Source organism: Primulina tabacum, chromosome 6, assembly GCF_025594145.1.
Source record: "Primulina tabacum isolate GXHZ01 chromosome 6, ASM2559414v2, whole genome shotgun sequence".
Taxonomy (NCBI): domain Eukaryota; kingdom Viridiplantae; phylum Streptophyta; class Magnoliopsida; order Lamiales; family Gesneriaceae; genus Primulina; species Primulina tabacum.
Window position 1 is genome coordinate 5,923,148 of NC_134555.1, and position 20,872 is coordinate 5,944,019.

Genomic DNA, 20,872 nt, shown 5'->3' on the forward strand with positions numbered 1-20,872 from the left:
ATAAAAAAGCCACTTGATAGTATTAGTAAAAAAAATTCACATTATTTTTATGACTTATCCTACATGTCACAAGCATATGTATTTTACAAATTATCAAAAATCCAAGTTAGTAACTCGTCTAAATTAAGATCTATTCTTCAATATCAAGGAATCCGTTTTTTTCTTAAGCCTGAAATAAAGGATTCTTGTGAAATAGAAGAGATGTTTCATTCGAAATTAGGAGTTTCGAGTTATAAAATGAATCAATGGAAAGGATGGTTGAAAGGCTGTAATCACTACGATTTATCTCAGATGAGATGGTCTAGATTAATATCAGAAAAGTGGCGAAATAGAGTTCGCCACTGTCGTATGACGAAAAAGGAAAATTTAAGCAAACGGCATTCATATGAAAAAAACGAATTAATTGATTCCAAAAAACAACAAAAAATTGAAGTCTATTCATTAGTGAATAAATCGAATAAAAAAGATAATTTTCAAAAATACCATATATATGATCTTTTATTATATAAATTTTTAAATTATGATTATGAAAATAAAACAGAATGCTTTTTTTCTATATTTCCGTTTCAAGGAAATAAGAACCAAGAGATTTCTTATAACACACATAAAGACACCCTTTTTGATATGCTGAAGAGTATTTATATCAATAATTTTCTAGGAAAGGTAGATATTCTACCTATGGAAAAAACTGCGGATAGAAAATATTTTGATTGGAAAATTATCAATTTTTCTCTTATACAAAGGGTAGATGTTGAAACCTGGATCGCGATCGATATTAATATAAATCAAGATACTCCGATTGGTACTAATAATTCTCAAATAATTAATAAAAAAGATCTTTTTTATCTTATTATTCCAGAAATCAATCCAACAAACTCCCACAAAGTCTTTTTTGATTGGATGGGAATGAATGAAAAAATGTTAAAGCATCCCATATCGAATCTTGAACTTTGGTTCTTCCCAGAATTTGTGTTACTTTATAATGCATATAAAACGAAACCTTGGTTTATACCAAGTAAATTACTTCTTTTAAATTTGAATAGAAATAAAAAAAGTAGTGAAAATAAAAAGATCAATGAAAAGCAAAAAAGAAGTTTTTTGATACCATCGACTAAAAATCATCGAAATCAGGAACAAAAAGAATCCACAAGCCGAAGATACCTTCGCTCTATTCTTTCACAAGAAAAAGACATTGAAGAAAATTATGAACGATCAGACATGAAAAAAGGGAAAAAGCAAAAACAATACAAAAGTAACACAGAAGTAGAACTAGATTTATTCCTGAAACGTTATTTGCTTTTTCAATTGAGATGGGACGATACTTTGAATCAAAAAATGATCAATAATATCAAGGTATATTGTCTCCTCCTTAGACTAATAGATCCAAGAAAAATTATTATATCCTCAATTCAAAAGAGAGAAATGAGTTTGGATATAATGTTGATTCAGAAGAGTTTAACTCCTACAGAATTGATGAAAAAGGGAGTATTGATTATAGACCCCATTCATTTGCCTGGAAACGACGATGGACAATTGATTATGTATCAAATCATAGGTATTTCCTTATTTCAAAAGAGTAAGCACCAAACTAATCAAAAATACCAAGAACAAAGATATGTTTCTAAGAATAATTTTTATGAAGCTAGTTCACCACATCAAAGAATAACTGAAACTAGGCACAAAGCTCATTTAGATTTGCCTGTTCCTGAAAATATTTTATCGTTTAGATGTCGTAGAAAATTGAGAATTCTGATTTGTTTCAATTCGAAGAGTAGGAATGGTGTAGATAGAAATTCAGTATTTTGGAACGAGAAGAATGTAAAAAACAGCAACCAAGTTTCGTCTGATAATAAACATCTGGATAGAAAGAAAAATAAATTAATTAAATTAAAGCTTTTTCTTTGGCCTAATTATCGATTAGAAGATTTAGCTTGTATGAATCGTTCTTGGTTTGATACCAATAATGGCAGTCATTTTTGTATATTAAGGATAGAGACTCCTTTCTTCTATATTTTTCGAGAACGAGAATTGATATATGACCTATTCGAAGCTTCCACCGGTATGCGCATGATGCATAATTTTTTTCGTATCGGAGGAGTAGCTGCTGATCTACCTCATGGCTGGATAGATAAATGTTTGGATTTTTGCAATTATTTTTTAACCGGGGTTGCTGAATATCAAAAGCTTATTACACGGAATCCTATTTTTTTAGAACGAGTTGAAGGCGTAGGCATTATTGGCGCAGAAGAAGCACTAAATTGGGGTTTATCAGGATCAATGCTACGAGCTTCCGGAATACAATGGGATCTTCGTAAAGTTGATCGTTATGAGTGTTACGATGAATTTGATTGGGAGGTTCAATGGCAAAAAGAAGGGGATTCATTAGCGCGGTATTTAGTACGAATCAGTGAAATGACAGAATCCATAAAAATTATTCAACAGGCCCTGGAAGGAATTCCAGGGGGACCCTATGAGAATTTAGAAATCCGACGCTTTGATAGAATAAAAAACCCTGAATGGAATGATTTTCAATATCGATTTATTAGTAAAAAACCTTCTCCAACCTTTGAATTGTCGAAACAAGAACTTTATGTAAGAGTTGAAGCACCAAAAGGCGAATTGGGAATTTTTATGATAGGAGATCGGAGTGTTTTTGCTTGGAGATGGAAAATTCGACCACCGGGTTTTATCAACTTGCAAATTCTTCCTCAGTTAGTTAAAAGAATGAAATTGGCTGATATTATGACGATACTAGGTAGCATAGATATCATTATGGGAGAAGTTGATCGTTGAAATGATAATTGATACAACTGAAATACAAACTATCAATTCTTTTTCCAGATTGGAATCCTTAAAAGAGGTCTATAGGATCATATGGATGCTTGTCCCTATTTTGACTCTTGTATTAGGAATCACACTAGGTGTACTAGTACTAGGCCAAGAGGTACTCCATGGAGGGTCATGACCTCTTCTATGAGCCAACCGTTTTTACCCGAAAGACGGGACTTTTGCTGAGTACTAGTCACTTCTCCTCTGTAACAGGATATACGTTTGTCAAATTTGTAATAAAGTTGTCTCTGGTATACGTCTGGTTTTTCGGATTCCCATGGGCTGTGAGAATAGTTTAGGCATCCAGCTCTTTCCATAACCCTTCGATCAATCTCACTCCCTCTGAATAACTCCATAGAAAAACTAGTCTGAGAGCAACAAATTAGAAGTGTTCAAGTTATTCATGTGAAAATGACACCAAAAGCAAACAACCCAAGAGACACATGCGGAGGACAAATGGTACAAAAACGGGAAACGAGAAATAAGCAGGTATCCACAACCAAAAGCCAATACATTTGTGTGAAGAGTAGTTTGTCAGAATCTTTTGGGGCTAGAAAAGTACTTACAGGTACAGACAAGATGGAACAGTACATAACCGACATGTTAACATCCTCAATTCCAAGAAAGGACTCAGTCTCCTCAGTTTGAAGGCTTTTGGCCTCGACATCTTCCTCAGCAGCAGGGAGATTTTTGACAATGGGCTCCTCTTCAATGGTCTGAACACTGTTAGCTTCAGATTCTTCCTCCATTATTTGTAACTTCTGCTCAGGAGTCAAGGCTCTTGCCCTCCACAGAGCCATTATTGTTCTGCAGAATACACATTTGCAAGACATTTTCTTTAAAAAACCACAGTAGAGTAGAAACAATTAAAGAAACTTATTTAAGTCATGTGATCTAAACCTTGGAAGCAATTTATGTAGTTGTAAAACATCCATACAAAATTGGAAAAGGTACACCAGCAAAATAGACACCCCATTTCACCTTTTACCAAAATCGCCAAAACTTACATACTTTCTTAATTATAACTTTAGTTGATCAGATTTTTTGCATCATTACATAGAGGAACAATAAGGCTAGCAGATAATTACTATGTTGAAGACAAATAAAGAAAAAATTGGGGTACGCACAAGGCTCATGCATAGAGCAGTGCAAAAATTCTTCAAGGATGAAACGAAATAGTTAATAGTATGAAAGATGAACTCTAGAGAAGATGGGACGAATCAAATTTCTAACCTATTTGCCACATTGAAAGACACAAAAGAGTGAAAATGAAACTTCAGCCTGCCTTCTGCATCCTGTGTCCTTGCTCCATGTCGTGCATCAAAACCTCTTCCAAGCCTTAGTGCCATGAGTACAACAGGACTGCCCATTGATGACAAAGTAGGAGGAATGATTTTAATGTCTTCTATATCTTCCCAGAGAAAGAAAAACTTCGTCTTATGGCCGAATAAATCAGCATGGAACCCAATTATTCTTGCTGACAAAAACAGACGGCCCTGCCACGGGGGCAATAAAATCAGTTTCTTAGACTGTCTTACCCCATACATGAACAAGAAACTAGGCTCCAAACATCATCACTGGAGCCTCAGGAAGTGCTTATTTTTGCAAATACAGTAAGGTAGGAGGAAACCAACTGAATGGAAAGTCACCGACAGTATGTGAACGAAGGGAACGGCTTTAAAAGGTAAGTGGCAGAAAACATCACACAAGGGAGGAGGGGGGGTGATGAGGGGGGACAAATAATACGAGAAATTAAGTACCTGGAGCGGCATTTTACGTTTCAAGTGGCACGAAAAGTCATTGATGAGAAATTCCTCTGGAGGAAGCCCAAAGAGCTTCTGGAATGCTGAATTTGTTTGAAAAGAACGTAATTTAATCTGTAAACATTCCGTGGACCATGTTAAATAGCTGATAAAACAGAGATTTAAAAAACTGAGAGCCAACTCATAGAAGAAATCTACGAGCTGAAAAGGAGACCCCGTACCTTCTTTCCCACCTCCTTTTCCATCTTAGTTATGTAATCTCTAAAGCCATTGCTACCCCTGGTATTGTTCAAGAAAATTCTTAAATGCAACTTTGACTGGCATGCCTGGGCCAATTTTCCTTCAAGGGGAACCCAGATATCAGACAAGTCCGATATATTAGATTTCAAGAAATTAATTTCAATGCATCCAAGAGATGTGGCATCGTCAAAAGGCCCATCAAAATCAAAAACTTCCACATCCAGCACAGATGGAGGCTCTTCCATTGCATCAAATTCAAAAATTTCTGCAAGGGATCATCGATCTCAATGAAGTAATTAACCCAACATGGATTTGCCGGATGAAATAAAGGAAAATCATCACTCATTTTGGCAAGCAACAATAGAATACAAATATAGCAAATATCATACCATTCCAAAGACTGTCGGATTTCTGGAACTTGATAGAGCTGGTCCTTGTTTTACCATTGCAAGTAAACACCACATCAGGATCAGAGAATCCACTTGAGTCAACCGCCGACAAATTTCTTCCTTCGATTTAGGCAACTGTGAGCAACCAACCATCTCCCTGTGCTTTGATTCCATGATCGGTACCTGTTATCAACATTAACCAAATAAACCATAATAACCCTGTAAAAATTTATTCAACGCCTATCTTTGACAGACAGTCCAACTTTGCTCAAATTGAAGTCATGAAATCTACAAGATATGACAAAATAAAACCCTATTTGTGTCAAATTAGAATCACACAGCATGTGTTTATAATGTACATGGATATGTATTTATATGCATCAACAATTGTGATGTGAACAATGAAAAGACCAGATCCATCTCACCGATATAGCGTCCCTCTCTAGGTGAGAAAATATAATATATTAGATTTACCTTTTTGAACTCGGGCCTGCATAAATCGAGAAATCAACTCCAGTACCCGTTTCCCTTGCAGAACAAGTATTCCACACACAATCAATTCACCAATAGAATCAGGCATGTCCAAACCAACAAATTCAAGACCCTGAATTGTGTTGGGCATGGCCAGCCATACATGTGTGAGCACATAAAATCCCATGAGAATTGTTGAAATGACTGTAAAATTAGAAAAATACTGAACTGCCAATTTCCGATCCGACGGACGTTCCACCTGAAGAGATGCTAACAGCTGATCTTTCTCGGAACCAAAACCTTTGAGATCAACTGGATTTACATTCTGAGATAACAACTTTTCGTACTGTTCAAAGCTTTCCCTGATACCTTGTTTTGCTCAACCTTCGATCATACCTTTCATCATGGTGCTCTGCAAAAAGTTCATTCTCCAAGAAACTACAAGCTTAGAAGACAGTTCACCAGATGGCTGCTCGGGCCCCTGAGTAATACAGTAAAGTATTTCTGCCCTGAAAGTTTTCCCGTATGGTGCATCTGGGGTGCTTACACTGGATAAAACAACGAAAGTTTTCCCATCTGCTTTCAAATATGTTTGCTCCTCTGTAGTTTTCAAGGCTTTAATCAATTTACTAGCAGCCTTGGTATATGAAACCACTCTTTTCAGAATCACACCACCATTTTCAAATTTCCAGGGCCCTATTTGCGAATCAGTTGATCCTTGTATGTCAATTAAAGCTTTCAAATGATTTGAGTCCGGCGAAAAGAGCATTGAGTTCAATTCTCGTGGAGTTATCCCATACAACTGGTCTAAAACTATCCCTCCCGATAAACTACTTGGAATTTCATCTCCTTGTTCTCTCATCTCCATTGTTTTCATTATTTCTTCAAAATCAACTGGTGAGGATTGATCTTCCGTCTTGTCCTCCAAACCCACTGCATTTAAACTTTCAGGTATATCTGATATATCAAATGTATCATTAGAACTTACAGACACTGAATCCACACTCTTGTTAAAAATTTGAGCAATTCGACCAGCAAATGTTGGTGCATATGATTTTTCCTCCTTGGAAGGGACTTCTTCTTCTGACCTCATAGGAGAAGATGACCTTAAAGGAGAAGATCTTGATGTTAAATCTGATGTCATATCAGCAGACTTTCTTGGATTTACAGGATCAGTCATAGGTGGTAGGTCTGGCAAAGTGTTATTTTGAGAGAAACATATGGTGAGAAGAATTTCACCTATTACAATGCAAGAGGAGTTACAATAGGAGAACGGACCTTCCCAATGACATAAATTATCTGAACTGCCATCTAAAAGCATACTCAATCCAATGTGAAATTTGGGCCCTTCCCTTTCTTTCATTCAGTAAAAACATGCACGCACGTCAGGCAGAATCACAGAAATGTCCAAGAAATCAACACAATAAGAAAAACAGGAAACCAATAACACTACTTTCCCTGGATAATTCATGCTTAAAGCATTTGAAGTCGTAAATTAATTATCATAACTAATCCCAAATCTTTAATCAAAATTCCTACACCAAGAACTCATAAATTCCCTTGCCCCCCAAAAAAAAACTCATAAATTCCATATTTGGCATCCACTCTTGAGTGTTCAAGAGCGTTAACACAGGCTAAAGGAAAAGAAACAGAGATTACACGCCTTACCACAGTCCTTGTTCTTGGCCTTCTTATTCTTCCGCCGCAATGTATACCAAGAAGTACCAAGGGACTGGTCCTTGGCTTCAAAAACATGAGAAATGGGAACTTTGACTTTCCCAACAAAATCATCGCTGAAGTACTTATCTTCGTGTAAAAGTGATATTTGAAGCTTTTCTTTCAAGTCATCAACTTTAAACGTGAATTCCTCACACCATGATGGGTTCAAGCACTTCTTTAAAACTTTGGTCCTGCACTTTTGCTTTCCCAACTGTAGTTTCACGTATAGATCACTCAATCCATTTGGGGCCATTGCTGGTATATTTCTTGCTTCAATTACTCTTGCTAAAAGCTTCATGTTTAGGAAAATCCTCTGTTCATCACACAGAAAATGATGGCAGTCTTGAATAAGTAACAAAAATCTAATCCAATAATTGAATTGTCCAGGAAGTTGGGGAGAAGAGATAATTTGATCCTCAATGCAAACCCTTTATTTAACACAATCAGAAAATGAATCTAATCGCATTGAAAATCCCCGTTCAAGAAACAGAAACTTTGAGAAAAAATAAAGAAAATCAAAAGGTATAAAATATAAAAGCGCCAAACTGCAAATTGGGAGCAAAATACGAAACGGGAGACGGCGAGAACGAATTCCTGATGAAACTGCAAAATCGATATTAAAAACAAAAACAAAAGATACAAAACACGAACAGAGGCTGTTATCTAAAATCTAATCTGAAATTTGGAAAAAAGATCATATATTTATTAAAAAACCCCAAGAAAATAGAATTTTTTGAATATAATTTATGGGTAACTGTTGGTTTAATTCAGTTCTGTTTCTTTCATAATTGTTTTGGTAGAAGAAGAATGGGAGAGAAGGGGGGAAATGCAGTTGGAAAAAAGAATAAAAATTGGGAATTTCATGAGCGCGCCTGTTTTTGGAATTAAGTCATTTATTATTAATTAATTAATGGAACATATGCTCGCGGTATATTTTGCCTACAAGTAATGAAATAAGTAATATAATTTTAAACCAATGATATTATTTATTTAATATTACAATTCCAAGAAAATAAGATTCTTAACAAGTATTAATTTAGTTTCGTGACAAAAACTTGTGTGAGACGGTCTCACGAGTCGTATTTTGTGAGACATATATCTTATTTGGGTCATCAATGAAAAATTATTACTTTTTATGTTAAGAGTATTACTTTTTATTGTGAATAACTGAATATCGGTAGGATTAACCCGTCTCACAGATAAAGATTCGTGAGACCGTCTTACCAGAGACATACTCTAGTTTCGTTTACATATTAGTAAATTTATTAATTTCCCATTTATTATTTTATTTTAATACAAAAATAAACTAATTGAACTAATTTTTAAATGAACCGAACATATCGGTTTGTATTACAAAAATCAAACTAATTGAACTAATTTTGATTTATTTGTGTTGAAATATTATAGGTTTCAGAGTTTGACAAATTAATTCTTAAAGGAACTGAAGAATCCAACTGATTGAACAAGACGAAACTCAAGACTTCATTTTGAACTGAACTGAAATACCTTATCAACTGAAGTTTTCGTAACCGATAGGACATCAGTTATAAGTGATAATGTCCAGCTGAAGTGATCTGCTGATCAGCTGACTTCCAATCAGTTGACCTCGTCATCAGTTAAAAGATCAGCAGACACAGGTCATACCAAAGCAGAACAGTTGTATCAGAACAGAACAGTCTAAGTACCTCGTACTACTGTTAGATAAAGCTACTACACGACGATTCAACAGATATTTGTCATTAAATGATCATTAAATGCATTCAATATGACCGTTGAAATCGAAGATTATATATATCTGATCGAATCAGTTGAAAAAAGTTAGTGACTAAGATCAAGCGAACACACGAAGTAGGGATGACAATGGGTAGGGTATGGGTCGGATTTCATACATCCATCCCCATACCCATTTATCAAATTCATCCCCATTACCCATCCCCATACTCATCGGGTATTGAATTTCATCCCCATCCTCATACCCATTGGATTATCGGATACTCATACCCTACCCAAATACCCTATTATCATATACAATTGAATTTTTTCAAATTTAAATTGTTTCAATGAAGTTATGAATATTTAAAAAATTATTTAAATGAAAAATAAGAAAAATTATTAATGATAAAAATTTGCAAAATAAACTTTGTAGAAAAAATAACCAAACATTTAAAATAGCCCAAGTTAAAAAAAAAAACCAAGACCAAAACCAATAAAAAAACAAAGTCACGTACATTCCAAACTTCCAAAATTAATTGGTTAAAAAAACTCTAAAATGAATTGGGAAATATGCAAACAAAAAGGAATACAATGAACCATAATAAAGAAATAAAGTATTTTAAAATTTTTGAAGTCAAACATGAAATAAACTTACCAGTGGAGAAGATGAGAAATTGAATGCAAAATAAAAGAGTGGTAAAACCTTGAAACGTAAAAGTGAAAGTGAAAGGGAAGAGAAAAGAAAAAGTATCGATTTACTTGGATTTGAGAAGATGAATCTTTAATATAAATAAATATAATTACTATATATATACATATATACATACATATATATCTATATATATATTTATATATATTAATTTAAACGGGTATTCGGGTCGTGTGTGAGTCGGATTATATCAAACCCGCCTCCATACCCGAACCCGAAAATCCCCATACCCGATTACCCAATTATTTAATCGGGTCTAAAAATCCCTCCATACCCTCTTCTATTCGGGTCGGGTATCGGATCCTCCAACGGATTCGGAGGAAATTGCCATCCCTAACACGAAGCAATCAAACCAATCAATGGCAATACACTCCACGAACATATTCTCAAGTTTAGAGATCGCATTTTTAAGCTCTACAATCATTATATTTATCAGTAGCATTCAGACTACAAATTAGATAATCTTTCGGTTTTATAACTGTTTAAAAATTGTTAGACTAAGATTTTCAGTTTGGCAGTATATAAGACCAACTGAAATGGATTATTACAATTTATTGTAATATATCAACGTCTCTTTGTGAAATCATATCTTCGTGATAGAAAGAGTGACGTAGGAGCATTTGAAGTCTCCGAACATCCAGAAAAATTCTCGTATTCATTTCAATTATCATTTTAGTTTATAATAAGTATTCAATCTATATTTCAGTTTTATTCCGCATTAATTTCAGTTGACTAATATATATCGACAAACAAGATTCTATGATCAATTCCTTAAAGAACTGATTCACATTTCATAAAAGAATCCAAAAGGCCAAAGTGTTTATCCAACCTTCTTTCTAAACACCTTAGCTTCGCAAAACGATCCTAACAATTTGACGGGATAAATCGATGGTTTCTAGAATATGAAAAATGATTATAGAGTGAACGTAATTACTATCATAAGCTGGCAAAAAATTTAAACAAATTGATGATAATGTCAACAAATAAATTGGCAGGTTCATTTTATTCTACATTTTAAAACAAAATAATTGAGATTTTTATTAGGTTCACTCTACATTAATTTTGGCATAAAGTGATTTTTTTTATAAATTGAGTCGGTCGTAAATTTATCTCAAAATATTGACATGTGAACGTTCTCAATGACTTCTCACGAGTGTTTTTGTGATATTTTTATTATACTTTTCAAATCAACCAATTTCAAATTAAATCCGATCAATATGTTAGGACCATCGATAATTTTGTCTAATCCTTGAATGTGGACAACATAAATCAAATAACATACAATTAATGTGAACCTTTTAAAAAAAAAAATAAGCAATAGATCACATAATAATTAATGCAAGTTTTCGTATTTTTAGGCACACACTTAAGAAATATTGATTTGATATGTATAAGAAATATAAAGAAATAATAAAATCGGAACTTCCAAATATTTTTTGTAGAATTAGTTTGATAATCGATAATTAGAATAATTTGAAATATATCTTATCTTATTGTTATACGTTATTGGATTGATGAAATTTGGATCGTGAAAAAAAAAATAGTGCTAGATTATCTAGAATCGTCACACAACATATACACTATAGCTAGATATATTTTAAATATTTTTAAGATTTATGATATTCAAAATAAAATAATGTAGATCACATTAGACAATGTTTTAAAGATTCATTAAAACTAATTTTACATGATAATTTACTTAATGTTAGATGTGCATGTCATATTATCAACTTATGTGATAAATGTACATATGTATATTATAATAGAAAAATTCAAAGTATACAAGAAATTATTACATGAAAAAAATATGGACGTGACTGAAAAACACTAGTAGAATAAAACACGGTTAATTTTTTTTATATAAAAAAAACATCTTCGTGTTGAAACTAAATGAAATTCTTTATATTACTTGCTTCATACTTTGTTATGTTTTCCAAATTTAGTTACGCTATATTACAATAATATTGTATAAAATTTTTAATGTTACTGAAGATGATTGAATATTTTGAGTAACTGTGTTTCTTAGTTATAAATTTTTAAAGAGGCCATCGAAAAATTTTATGGCATTAATTACCTTACTTCAACTACGTTTCTACTTTTACTTTTCAATATATTTTATAAATTCATTGAATATCGTGATGATGTTGTGTATACATGATTTTGTTTCAAATATAGAAAAAAATTAAAATATTGGAAGAATATCTCAATTGTGCATGACTTAGCAACATTATTTGATCGAATAGACCTCTTTGTGAGACGGTCTCATGAATCTTTATCTGTGAGACAGGTCAGCCCTACCGATATTCACAAGAAGAAGTAATACTCTTAGCATAAAAAATAATATTTTTTCATGGATGGCCCAAATAAGATATCTGTCTCACAAAATACGACCCGTGAGACTGTCTCACATAAGTTTTTGTCTATTTGATCTTAGTTAAAGTAAAAGTGGGATAGACATGTTTTTTTTAATATTATGCTAAATTTCTATGGAATAATGTTACGATCAAAAGAAGTCAATCATGCATTATCTCAAAGAATTGTTTAATTTGTATGCTAGTGAACAATGTGAATTGAGTGCACAGCTGGAAGAGAAGCCGACAAAGAAAAACAAAAATTGAGCACTCAACTTATTTCAAAGTTTGAAAATACAAAAAGTTCAAAGGAAAATGGTGACAACAACAAATTACAATATCCAAATTTATCTAAGCTAATATATTGAGAATATGGAGAATGTTGATATTGTTAATTGATGTAAAGTAAATTTTCAACTTTATTCAGTGTTGTCGGCAATTGCCCTTAGTCATTCAAAGTTCAAGTGTAGCTTTCGAATCAACATTTTCAGTACTGTGAAAAAAATCATTTGTGAATAAAAAGCTAATTTAAAGCTAGAAAAACTTAGCATGCTAACATGTCTACAAGATTTTTTGCAGGCGAAAAAAAAAGAATAGGACCGCTAGAGCAATCGACGAATTTCAAAGCTCAAGCTCCGAAAAAGATCCATGGTATTCAAAATATATTATAATAAACCGTGATGATTTTAGATGTTAAATGTTAAAAATCAATGTTATTTTATTTTTATGATTAATCGGCATTGTTTCAACTCAAAATACTTAATAAAAAAATTTCTCATTGATATTAGTAATTTTATATTAAAAATAATATAATATAATTCGGACCCAGAACCGGTTCTACCCGGACCGAAATCGGTCAATAAATTATAAAATCGATCCACGATTTACCTCGGAAGCGGTTTCGAACCAATTTCAGAACCGCTCGACCCAGAACCACTTGGAACCGTATTGGAATGAGAACCTGGAACCGTTAAGCATGTCTAACCAAATGGGATGATCATAATTCAGGTAAATGTATATTTTTTTTAAGTTTAGAGAGTGAGTTGTTATAATTGGATCTCGAAATCGAGCATTCATCCTAGATTTTAGATATTTATATAATTGAGCGCTCGTCGCTTTACCAAAAACTGCATTTAGTGGTAACAATACAATTCTAATATTTTAGATCATAACATTTCAATTGTTCTATTAAGCAAACACAATTATTGCACTCCAACAATTTATCTCTCAATAATTGCAATATTTGCAATCAATGAAAATCGAACTCGTGAACTTGGTTCACATACTGATTATAGTACTGAACGCTTGCTGCTTTACAAAAATTATAATTAATGATAATTGTGCGACTATAATCTTTTAAACTTTTAACAACTCAAATATCACGTTTCAATTGCTCTACTAAATAAAAATAATTATCGCAGCTCAACAATCTTGGTGGCGCAGAACTACAAGTTATCGTGGAATATGTTTTGTTGGGTTAAGCGTGTATGAGTGAGAGTAGTACTGAGATGAGTGACCTCTTGAAAAGTTTTTGTGCGCCAATCTTCTGATGTTGTGCCGCTTGATTTGGTTGGTTAGATGAGCCATAAAATAGTGATATCGAATCTTAACGGTTAATATTGTATTTATTGGAGACATGATTGACGGTAGACATACCTCAAATTATGTCTTATTTATATTAATTTAGGTAGCAAATTTTTTAATTCATGAATGTCATCATCAGTGCCACTCAATATTAAATTCAAACTACATTTTGACATCTCCAAATAATTGGATATTATTATAGAAAAGATATTATAGATGATTATTGATATTGTTACCTATTCAAGTTCTGTAAATCTACTCTATAAATAGAGCTCTCTAATGATGAATAAAGCACACACAAAAATCATTCTCTCTTATCTATATTCTCTAGTATTCACAACACGTTATCAGCACGAGTGCTCTTCAAGGTAAAATTTATAAATAATTTATTCTTATTCTTGTATGAATGCTCTTGAAGAAGTACAATATTTAGATTTAATATTGATGCTCCCGAAGCAGCACAAATTATAGATTTATATTGATGCTCCTGAAGAAGCACAACTTTTAATTTTATGTTGATGCTCCTGAAGTAGCTCAACACAACTTTATGTTGAAGATATTGATAGATCTATGAATAAAATATAGATGAATAAGATTTATCAATATTCCCGAAGAATCTTGATCTAAAATCATAAAGATCTATCAATATCTATGAATAATATTGATATAAAATATAATGTTATCATATTCCTGAAGAATTTAGATAACTATCATATGTTTCGACAATATTCTTGAAGAATATTGATTATAAATGTATTGTTGTTTTGATTTAAGTTTTTTTTCATATCTTGGATTGCTTATTTAAGATTTATATTATTTGGATTTTGATGATTTAAATAGTCGCTAAAATATTGTGTGAATACTAGTATTTACTAGTTTTATGATAATTTTTGAGTCAATCACAACACTATTTTTGATATCAATTGGACCCAAAAAAAATAATAATAATTTTTCACAACCGCAGCAGTGGTGTGAGAAATTCTAGGTGTGAGAGTAATTTTTTTTAAGACATAAATTTTATTATAATTTCTTTAAGTCCAAAGTGTTGGATTTTTTCCTTTTCAAGAAATATATGGTTTGTTTACGAAGTTGGACAGGATTCTGTGATATTTGTTTTACGTATTTAGAATAATTGTGCATAAAAGAGTTTTATTTTTTTTTCTTTAGTTTATAATGCTACAATTTGTAATTAGTGCAATTTGTAATATATACATAAATTATTAATTGAGCACATCTCAATGTACACCTGCATCGATGTTAGTTTAACAAATAGAATAACAAAATTTCAAAATTACATAGTAAAAGTAGTAACATGCATAATTTGTTATAATATTTATTTTCAATAATAGTAATGCAATTTTACTCTATTTATGTCATGATTCTAATTATATAATTTTTTTTAAGTTGCAATGGCGAACATCACCAAACTTGAATTTGAAGCACTTGACTTGACTGGAAAAAATTATTTATCATGGATTTTGGATGTCGAGGTCCACCTTATCTCTATGAATTTAGGAGATACAATAAAAGAAGGAAATGAAATGTCCCAGCAGGACCGTGCAAAGGCACTTATTTTTCTCCGTCATCACCTCAATGATGGGTTGATAGTCGAATATCTCACTGTGAAAGAGCCACGAGAGCTTTGGAAAAATCTAAAGAGAGATTTGACCATCAACGAACTGTAATTCTCCCAAGAGCCCGATATGAATGGATGCACCTACGGTTACAAGATTTTAAGTCCGTAAGTGACTATAACTCTGCATTATTCAAGACTAGTTCCACACTGATACTTTGTGGAGAGAAAGTCACTGATCAAGACATGTTAGTAAAAACATTCTCCACTTTTCATGCATCAAACGTGCTCCTGCAGCAGCAATATCGTGAACGTGGATTTCAAAGGTACTCTGAACTCATCTCATGCTTACTAGTTGCTGAACAAAACAATGAGCTGCTCATGAAAAATCACCAAATGCGCCCAACTGGATCCACACCATTTCCTGAAGCAAATGGAACTACATTTCCTGAAGAATATGAAATTGCATTTCCTGAAGCGAATGCTAATTCCACTCAAAATCATAACAATGGACGTGGACGTGGACGTGGGCGTGGGCGTGGGCGTGGCCAAAGAAGATACTATCAGCAATAAAATGGAAAGAAACATAAAACAAGCCACCAGCAGTGGAATTCCAATAATGAAGAAGCAAAGGAGAAGAGTTCCAAAGTATATGAAGAAAAATGTTATAGATGTGGAATGGAAGAGCATTGGTCTCGTACCTGTCGTACGGCAAAACATCTTGTGGATCTATACCAAAAATCAATCAAGGAAAATGGAAAAATGGAGATAAATTTTGTGGACAATGATGATCCAATTGATATAACTCACTTGGACGTCTTTGATTTCTTTGCTAATCCATATGGAAATATAGATAATTTGATTGGTGGTGGTGTGTTAGAAAATAATAAGTAATTACTTTCATTGCTCTTGTTCCTACTTTGAATTTCTATTGTTTATTAGGTTATCGTGGTCTCGTTTTTATTTTGATGTTCAGTTCATGTTTAGGATTTGTCATGGAGGTTTATTTTGTTATTCAATAAATGTTTTCATTATTCAATAAAATATTTCCTTTGAAAGCTTTACACATTATTTATTGAATTTAGCTTATTGAATTATATTTTTATTTTAGATTAACGATGAAATGTCAGGATGAATGCTTAGTGGATAGTGGTACACCACATACCATTCTTCAAAATAAAAGGTATTTTTTGGAGTTAACATTAGCTGAAAATAATGTTACAACAATATCGGGTGCATCAAAAATTATTGAAGGTTATGGAAAGGCAAAAATCATTTTACCAAATAATACAAGCCTATATATTGAAAATGCCCTATATGCGAGCAAATCCAGTAGAAATTTGCTTAGCTTTAAAGACATCCGCCGAAATGGATACCATATTGGAACATTAAATGAAAATAATTTCGAATACCTTTGCATAACATCTATTATATCTGGCCAGAAGCAGATAAAAGAAAAATTATGTGCACTTCCTTCTGGAATGTATTTTACAACAATAAAAACAGTCGAAGCAAACATTGTCACAAACCAGAAGTTTGTTGACCAACAGAGCTTCAAATTATGGCATGATCGACTTGGTCACCCTGGGGCAACAATGATGCGCAGAATAATAATTAACTCACATGGACACCCTCTAAAGAACCAGAAGATTCTTTTACACAATGATTATCCATGTGTAGCTTGTTCACAAGGCAAACTAATTATAAGACCTTCCCCTACAAAGATTGATGTTGAAATCCCAACCTTCTTGGAGAGAATTCATGGGGATATTTGTGGACCTATACACCCACCATGTGGACCATTTCGATACTTCATGGTATTGATTGATGCGTCTACTAGATGGTCACATGTTAGTTTGCTTTCAACTCGAAATATAGCTTTTGCTAGATTACTTGCGCAAATTATTAAATTACGAGCTCAATTCCCAGATCACTCAATCAAGACAATTCGTCTTGATAATGCTGCTGAATTTAAATCGTAGACATTTAATGACTATTGTATGTCAATAGGGATTTCAGTTGAGCATTCGGTTGCCCATGTCCATACACAAAATGGCTTAGCAGAATCATTTATTAAGCGTTTGCAATTAATTGCTAGACCATTATTGATGAGAACCAAACTTCCATCATCTGTGTGGGGACATGCCATATTACATGCTGCATCATTGATTCAGATAAGGCCAACTAATTATCACCAATACTCACCCTTACAACTTGCTTATGGTCGAGAGCCTGATGTTTCTCACCTTCGAGTATTTGGTTGTGCAGTACAAGTCCCTCTCCCACCTACACAGCGAACCAAAATGGGCCCACAACGTAGACTTGGGATTATGTGGGATATGATTCACCATCTATTATTAGATTTTTGGAACCTTTAACAGAAGATTTGTTTACTGCGAGATTTACAGTAGATTGCCACTTCGATGAATTGAAATTTCCAAATCTAGGAGAAATAAAGTTGTGTCCCGAAGAACAACAAAAGATTTGTTGGAATGAGAAAACACTATCTCATTATGATCCTCGAAATAATCAATGTGAGCAAGAAGTTGAAAGAATCATTCACTTGCAAAGAATTACAAATCAATTGCCCGATGCTTTTGTTAATACAAAGAATGTGACAAAGTCACATATACATGCAGAGAATACCCCTGTAAAAATTGATGTCCCCGTAGGACCAGCTATTATTCAACCTGCAAATGAATCTAAAATACGCCAGAAGCGTGGTCGACCAATTGGTTCAAAGGATATTGTACCTCGAAAAAAAAAGGTACAAGAGAAAGAAAATTCAAAAGCTCCCTAGAAGAAATCTTGGATGATATAGTAAGAGAGATCAATGAACCAAACTTGGATAATATTATTCCTGAAGAATCAAATTCTCATGAAAATAATGAGAATTCAATAAATTATATATTATCTCGAAAATTGTGGATCGAAATAACACAATTGTTGACAATGTCTTTGCCCTAAATGTCGCCCTTGACATCATACATAATGAAGACCCAGAACCACAATCCGTTAAGGATTGTCAACAAAGAGATGACTGGCCAAAGTGGAAGAAGGCCATACAAACTAAATTAGACTCACTAGAAAAACATAAAGTGTTTGGACCTGTAGTACGAACACCTGAAAATGTAATCCCAGTAGGATACAGATGGGTTTTTGTACGAAAGAGGAATGAAAATGGTGAAATTGTAAGATACAAGGCCCGACTCGTAGCCCAAGGTTTCTCACAGAGACCTGGAATTGACTATGAGGAAACATATTCACCTGTGATGGATGCCACTACTTTTCGATTCCTAATCAGTTTAGCAATATCAGAAACTCTTGATATGCGACTTATGGATGTTGTAACTGCTTATCTTTATGGTTTACTTGATAGTGATATATATATGAAAGTGCCTGAAGGATTCAAACTATCGAAAGAAAAAGGTGAAGCGCCCAAGGCTATGTTATCAATAAAACTGCATAAATCCTTATATGGATTAAAGCAATCTGGTCGCATGTGGTACAATCGTCTTAGTGAATATTTGTTAAAAGAAGGAAACACAAATAATGCTATTTGTCCATGCGCTTTTATAAAAAGAACAGATGAGGGTTTTGCAATTGTGGCAGTATATGTTGATGATCTAAATCTTATTGGCACTCCAGAAGAGCTTACTAAAACTGCCAATTACTTGAAAAATGAGTTTGAGATGAAAGATTTAGGAAAGACAAAATTTTGCCTCGGATTGCAGATTGAACATTTGCAAGAGGGAATATTTGTTCATCAATCATCATATACAGAGAAAATATTAAAGCACTTTTACATGGACAAGGCACACCCATTAGCATCACCAATGTTTGTTCGATCACTTGATGCTAACAAAGATCTTTTTCGACCACCTGAAAATGGAGAAAAAATCGTTGGTCCAGAAGTACCATATCTAAGTGCCATTGGTGCACTGTCATATCTCGCAAATTGTACTCGCCCAGATATATCATTTTCTGTTAATCTTTTAGCGAGATATAACTCATGTCCAACCCGAAGACATTGGAATGGTGTAAAACACATATTTCGTTACCTTCGAGGTACAATTGATATGGGATTATTTTATTCGACAAAATCAAAGTCTCCTTTAGTCGGATATGCAGATGCAGGATATCTTTCTGATCCACATAAAGCTAAATCCCAGAGAGGTTATGTGTTTACACGAGGAGACACAGCTATATCATGGAAGTCGGTGAAGCAATCCTTAACAGCGACGTCTTCAAATCACTCTGAGATCATTGCAATGCATGAAGCAAGTCGGGAGTGTGTGTGGTTGAGATCTATGACACAACATATTCAAGAATCATGTGGACTCCCAACAGCCAAAGATGACCCAATAGTAATATTCGAAGATAATACTGCTTGCATTGCGCAGTTAAAAGGAGGCTACATCAAAGGTGATAGAACAAAGCATATTTCACCTAAAGTTTTTCTATACACATGAGCTTCAAGAAAATGGTGATATTGACGTCCATCAAATTCGCTCAAGCGACAATGTAGCTGACTTATTTACAAAGGCATTACCAACTTCAACATTCAAGAAATTGGTGCACAAGATAGGGATGCATCAGTTGAAGGATCTCAGATGATTGAGATCAGGGGGAGTATCTATTGTTGTACTCTTTTTCCTTCGTTCAGATTTTTCCATTGGGTTTTTACTGACAAGGTTTTAACGAGGCAGCATTTGAACTCCCACTCTCTTAGAAGTGATTTAATGAGTCGATAATCATCTAAGGGGGAGTATTATAGAAAATATATTATAGATGATTATTGATATTGTTACCTATTCAAGTTCTGTAAATCTACTCTATAAATAGAGGTCTCCAATGATGAGTAAAGCACACAAAAAAATCATTCTCTCTTCTCTATATTCTCTACTATTCACAACAGATATGAGTATTTAGGGAGTAAAATCATATATTTGTAGACTAGAATTAGATACTCTATATACCCGTTTAGGTATCACATTTTAACTTCACAAATGACGCCATCAAAAACCACTTAATATTACTTGAAACTCAAGTATTTTCTTACATATTTGAACTATTCAGATAGTCAAATCAAATATCTGGAACCCCAAAATATGTACTTTATCGGTTAAAATAAGTATTTTTTCTAATTTCATGACCGGTGAGAGACTGTATTTTTTAAAAAATTAGATGACATGAATAAGTCATCCTAACGCAATTTCAATGAAAAACTAACAATTACAGAATTTATTGTGATTGCTTCGAAAATCCAGTATTTTCTTACATATTTGGTGCATTCAAAGAGCCAAATTAAGCATTTGAAACTCCAAAATAGGTATCTTTTAGATCAAAATAAATATCTAATCTTATTTTATGATGAGTGGTGAACTATGCTTTTTTTTAAAAAAAATAAAATGATTCATAATGCATTTTTCATGAAAAGACCATCAATGATCGATTTTGTGATGATTACTCGAAAATATAGTATTTTCTTATATATTTGGAGTATTCAAATAGCGAAATCAAGTATCAGA

General features: G+C 33.2%; 2 protein-coding genes and 1 pseudogene across 2 annotated transcripts in view; 2 read left to right on the forward strand and 1 right to left on the reverse strand.

Moving 5' to 3' along the window:
• Positions 1-2,900, forward strand: part of LOC142549960 (protein TIC 214-like) — a 7,888-nt gene extending 4,988 nt beyond the window's left edge. The window contains exon 2 of the mRNA XM_075659203.1: positions 1-2,900. This exon is cut by the window's left edge and continues 2,615 nt beyond it. Within this exon, the coding sequence (XP_075515318.1) occupies positions 1-2,793 (2,793 nt within the window). The 3' untranslated portion in view covers positions 2,794-2,900.
• A 12-nt stretch (positions 2,901-2,912) lies between these two features.
• Positions 2,913-8,264, reverse strand: LOC142549961 (C2 and GRAM domain-containing protein At1g03370-like; annotated as a pseudogene).
• Positions 8,265-15,177: 6,913 nt separating this feature from the next.
• LOC142549962 (uncharacterized) lies at positions 15,178-15,914 on the forward strand. Its single transcript, XM_075659204.1, has 2 exons — positions 15,178-15,449; positions 15,545-15,914. The coding sequence occupies exons 1-2, from the start codon at positions 15,178-15,180 to the stop codon at positions 15,912-15,914; spliced, it is 642 nt and encodes a 213-aa protein (XP_075515319.1).
• Positions 15,915-20,872: the final 4,958 nt, after the last annotated feature.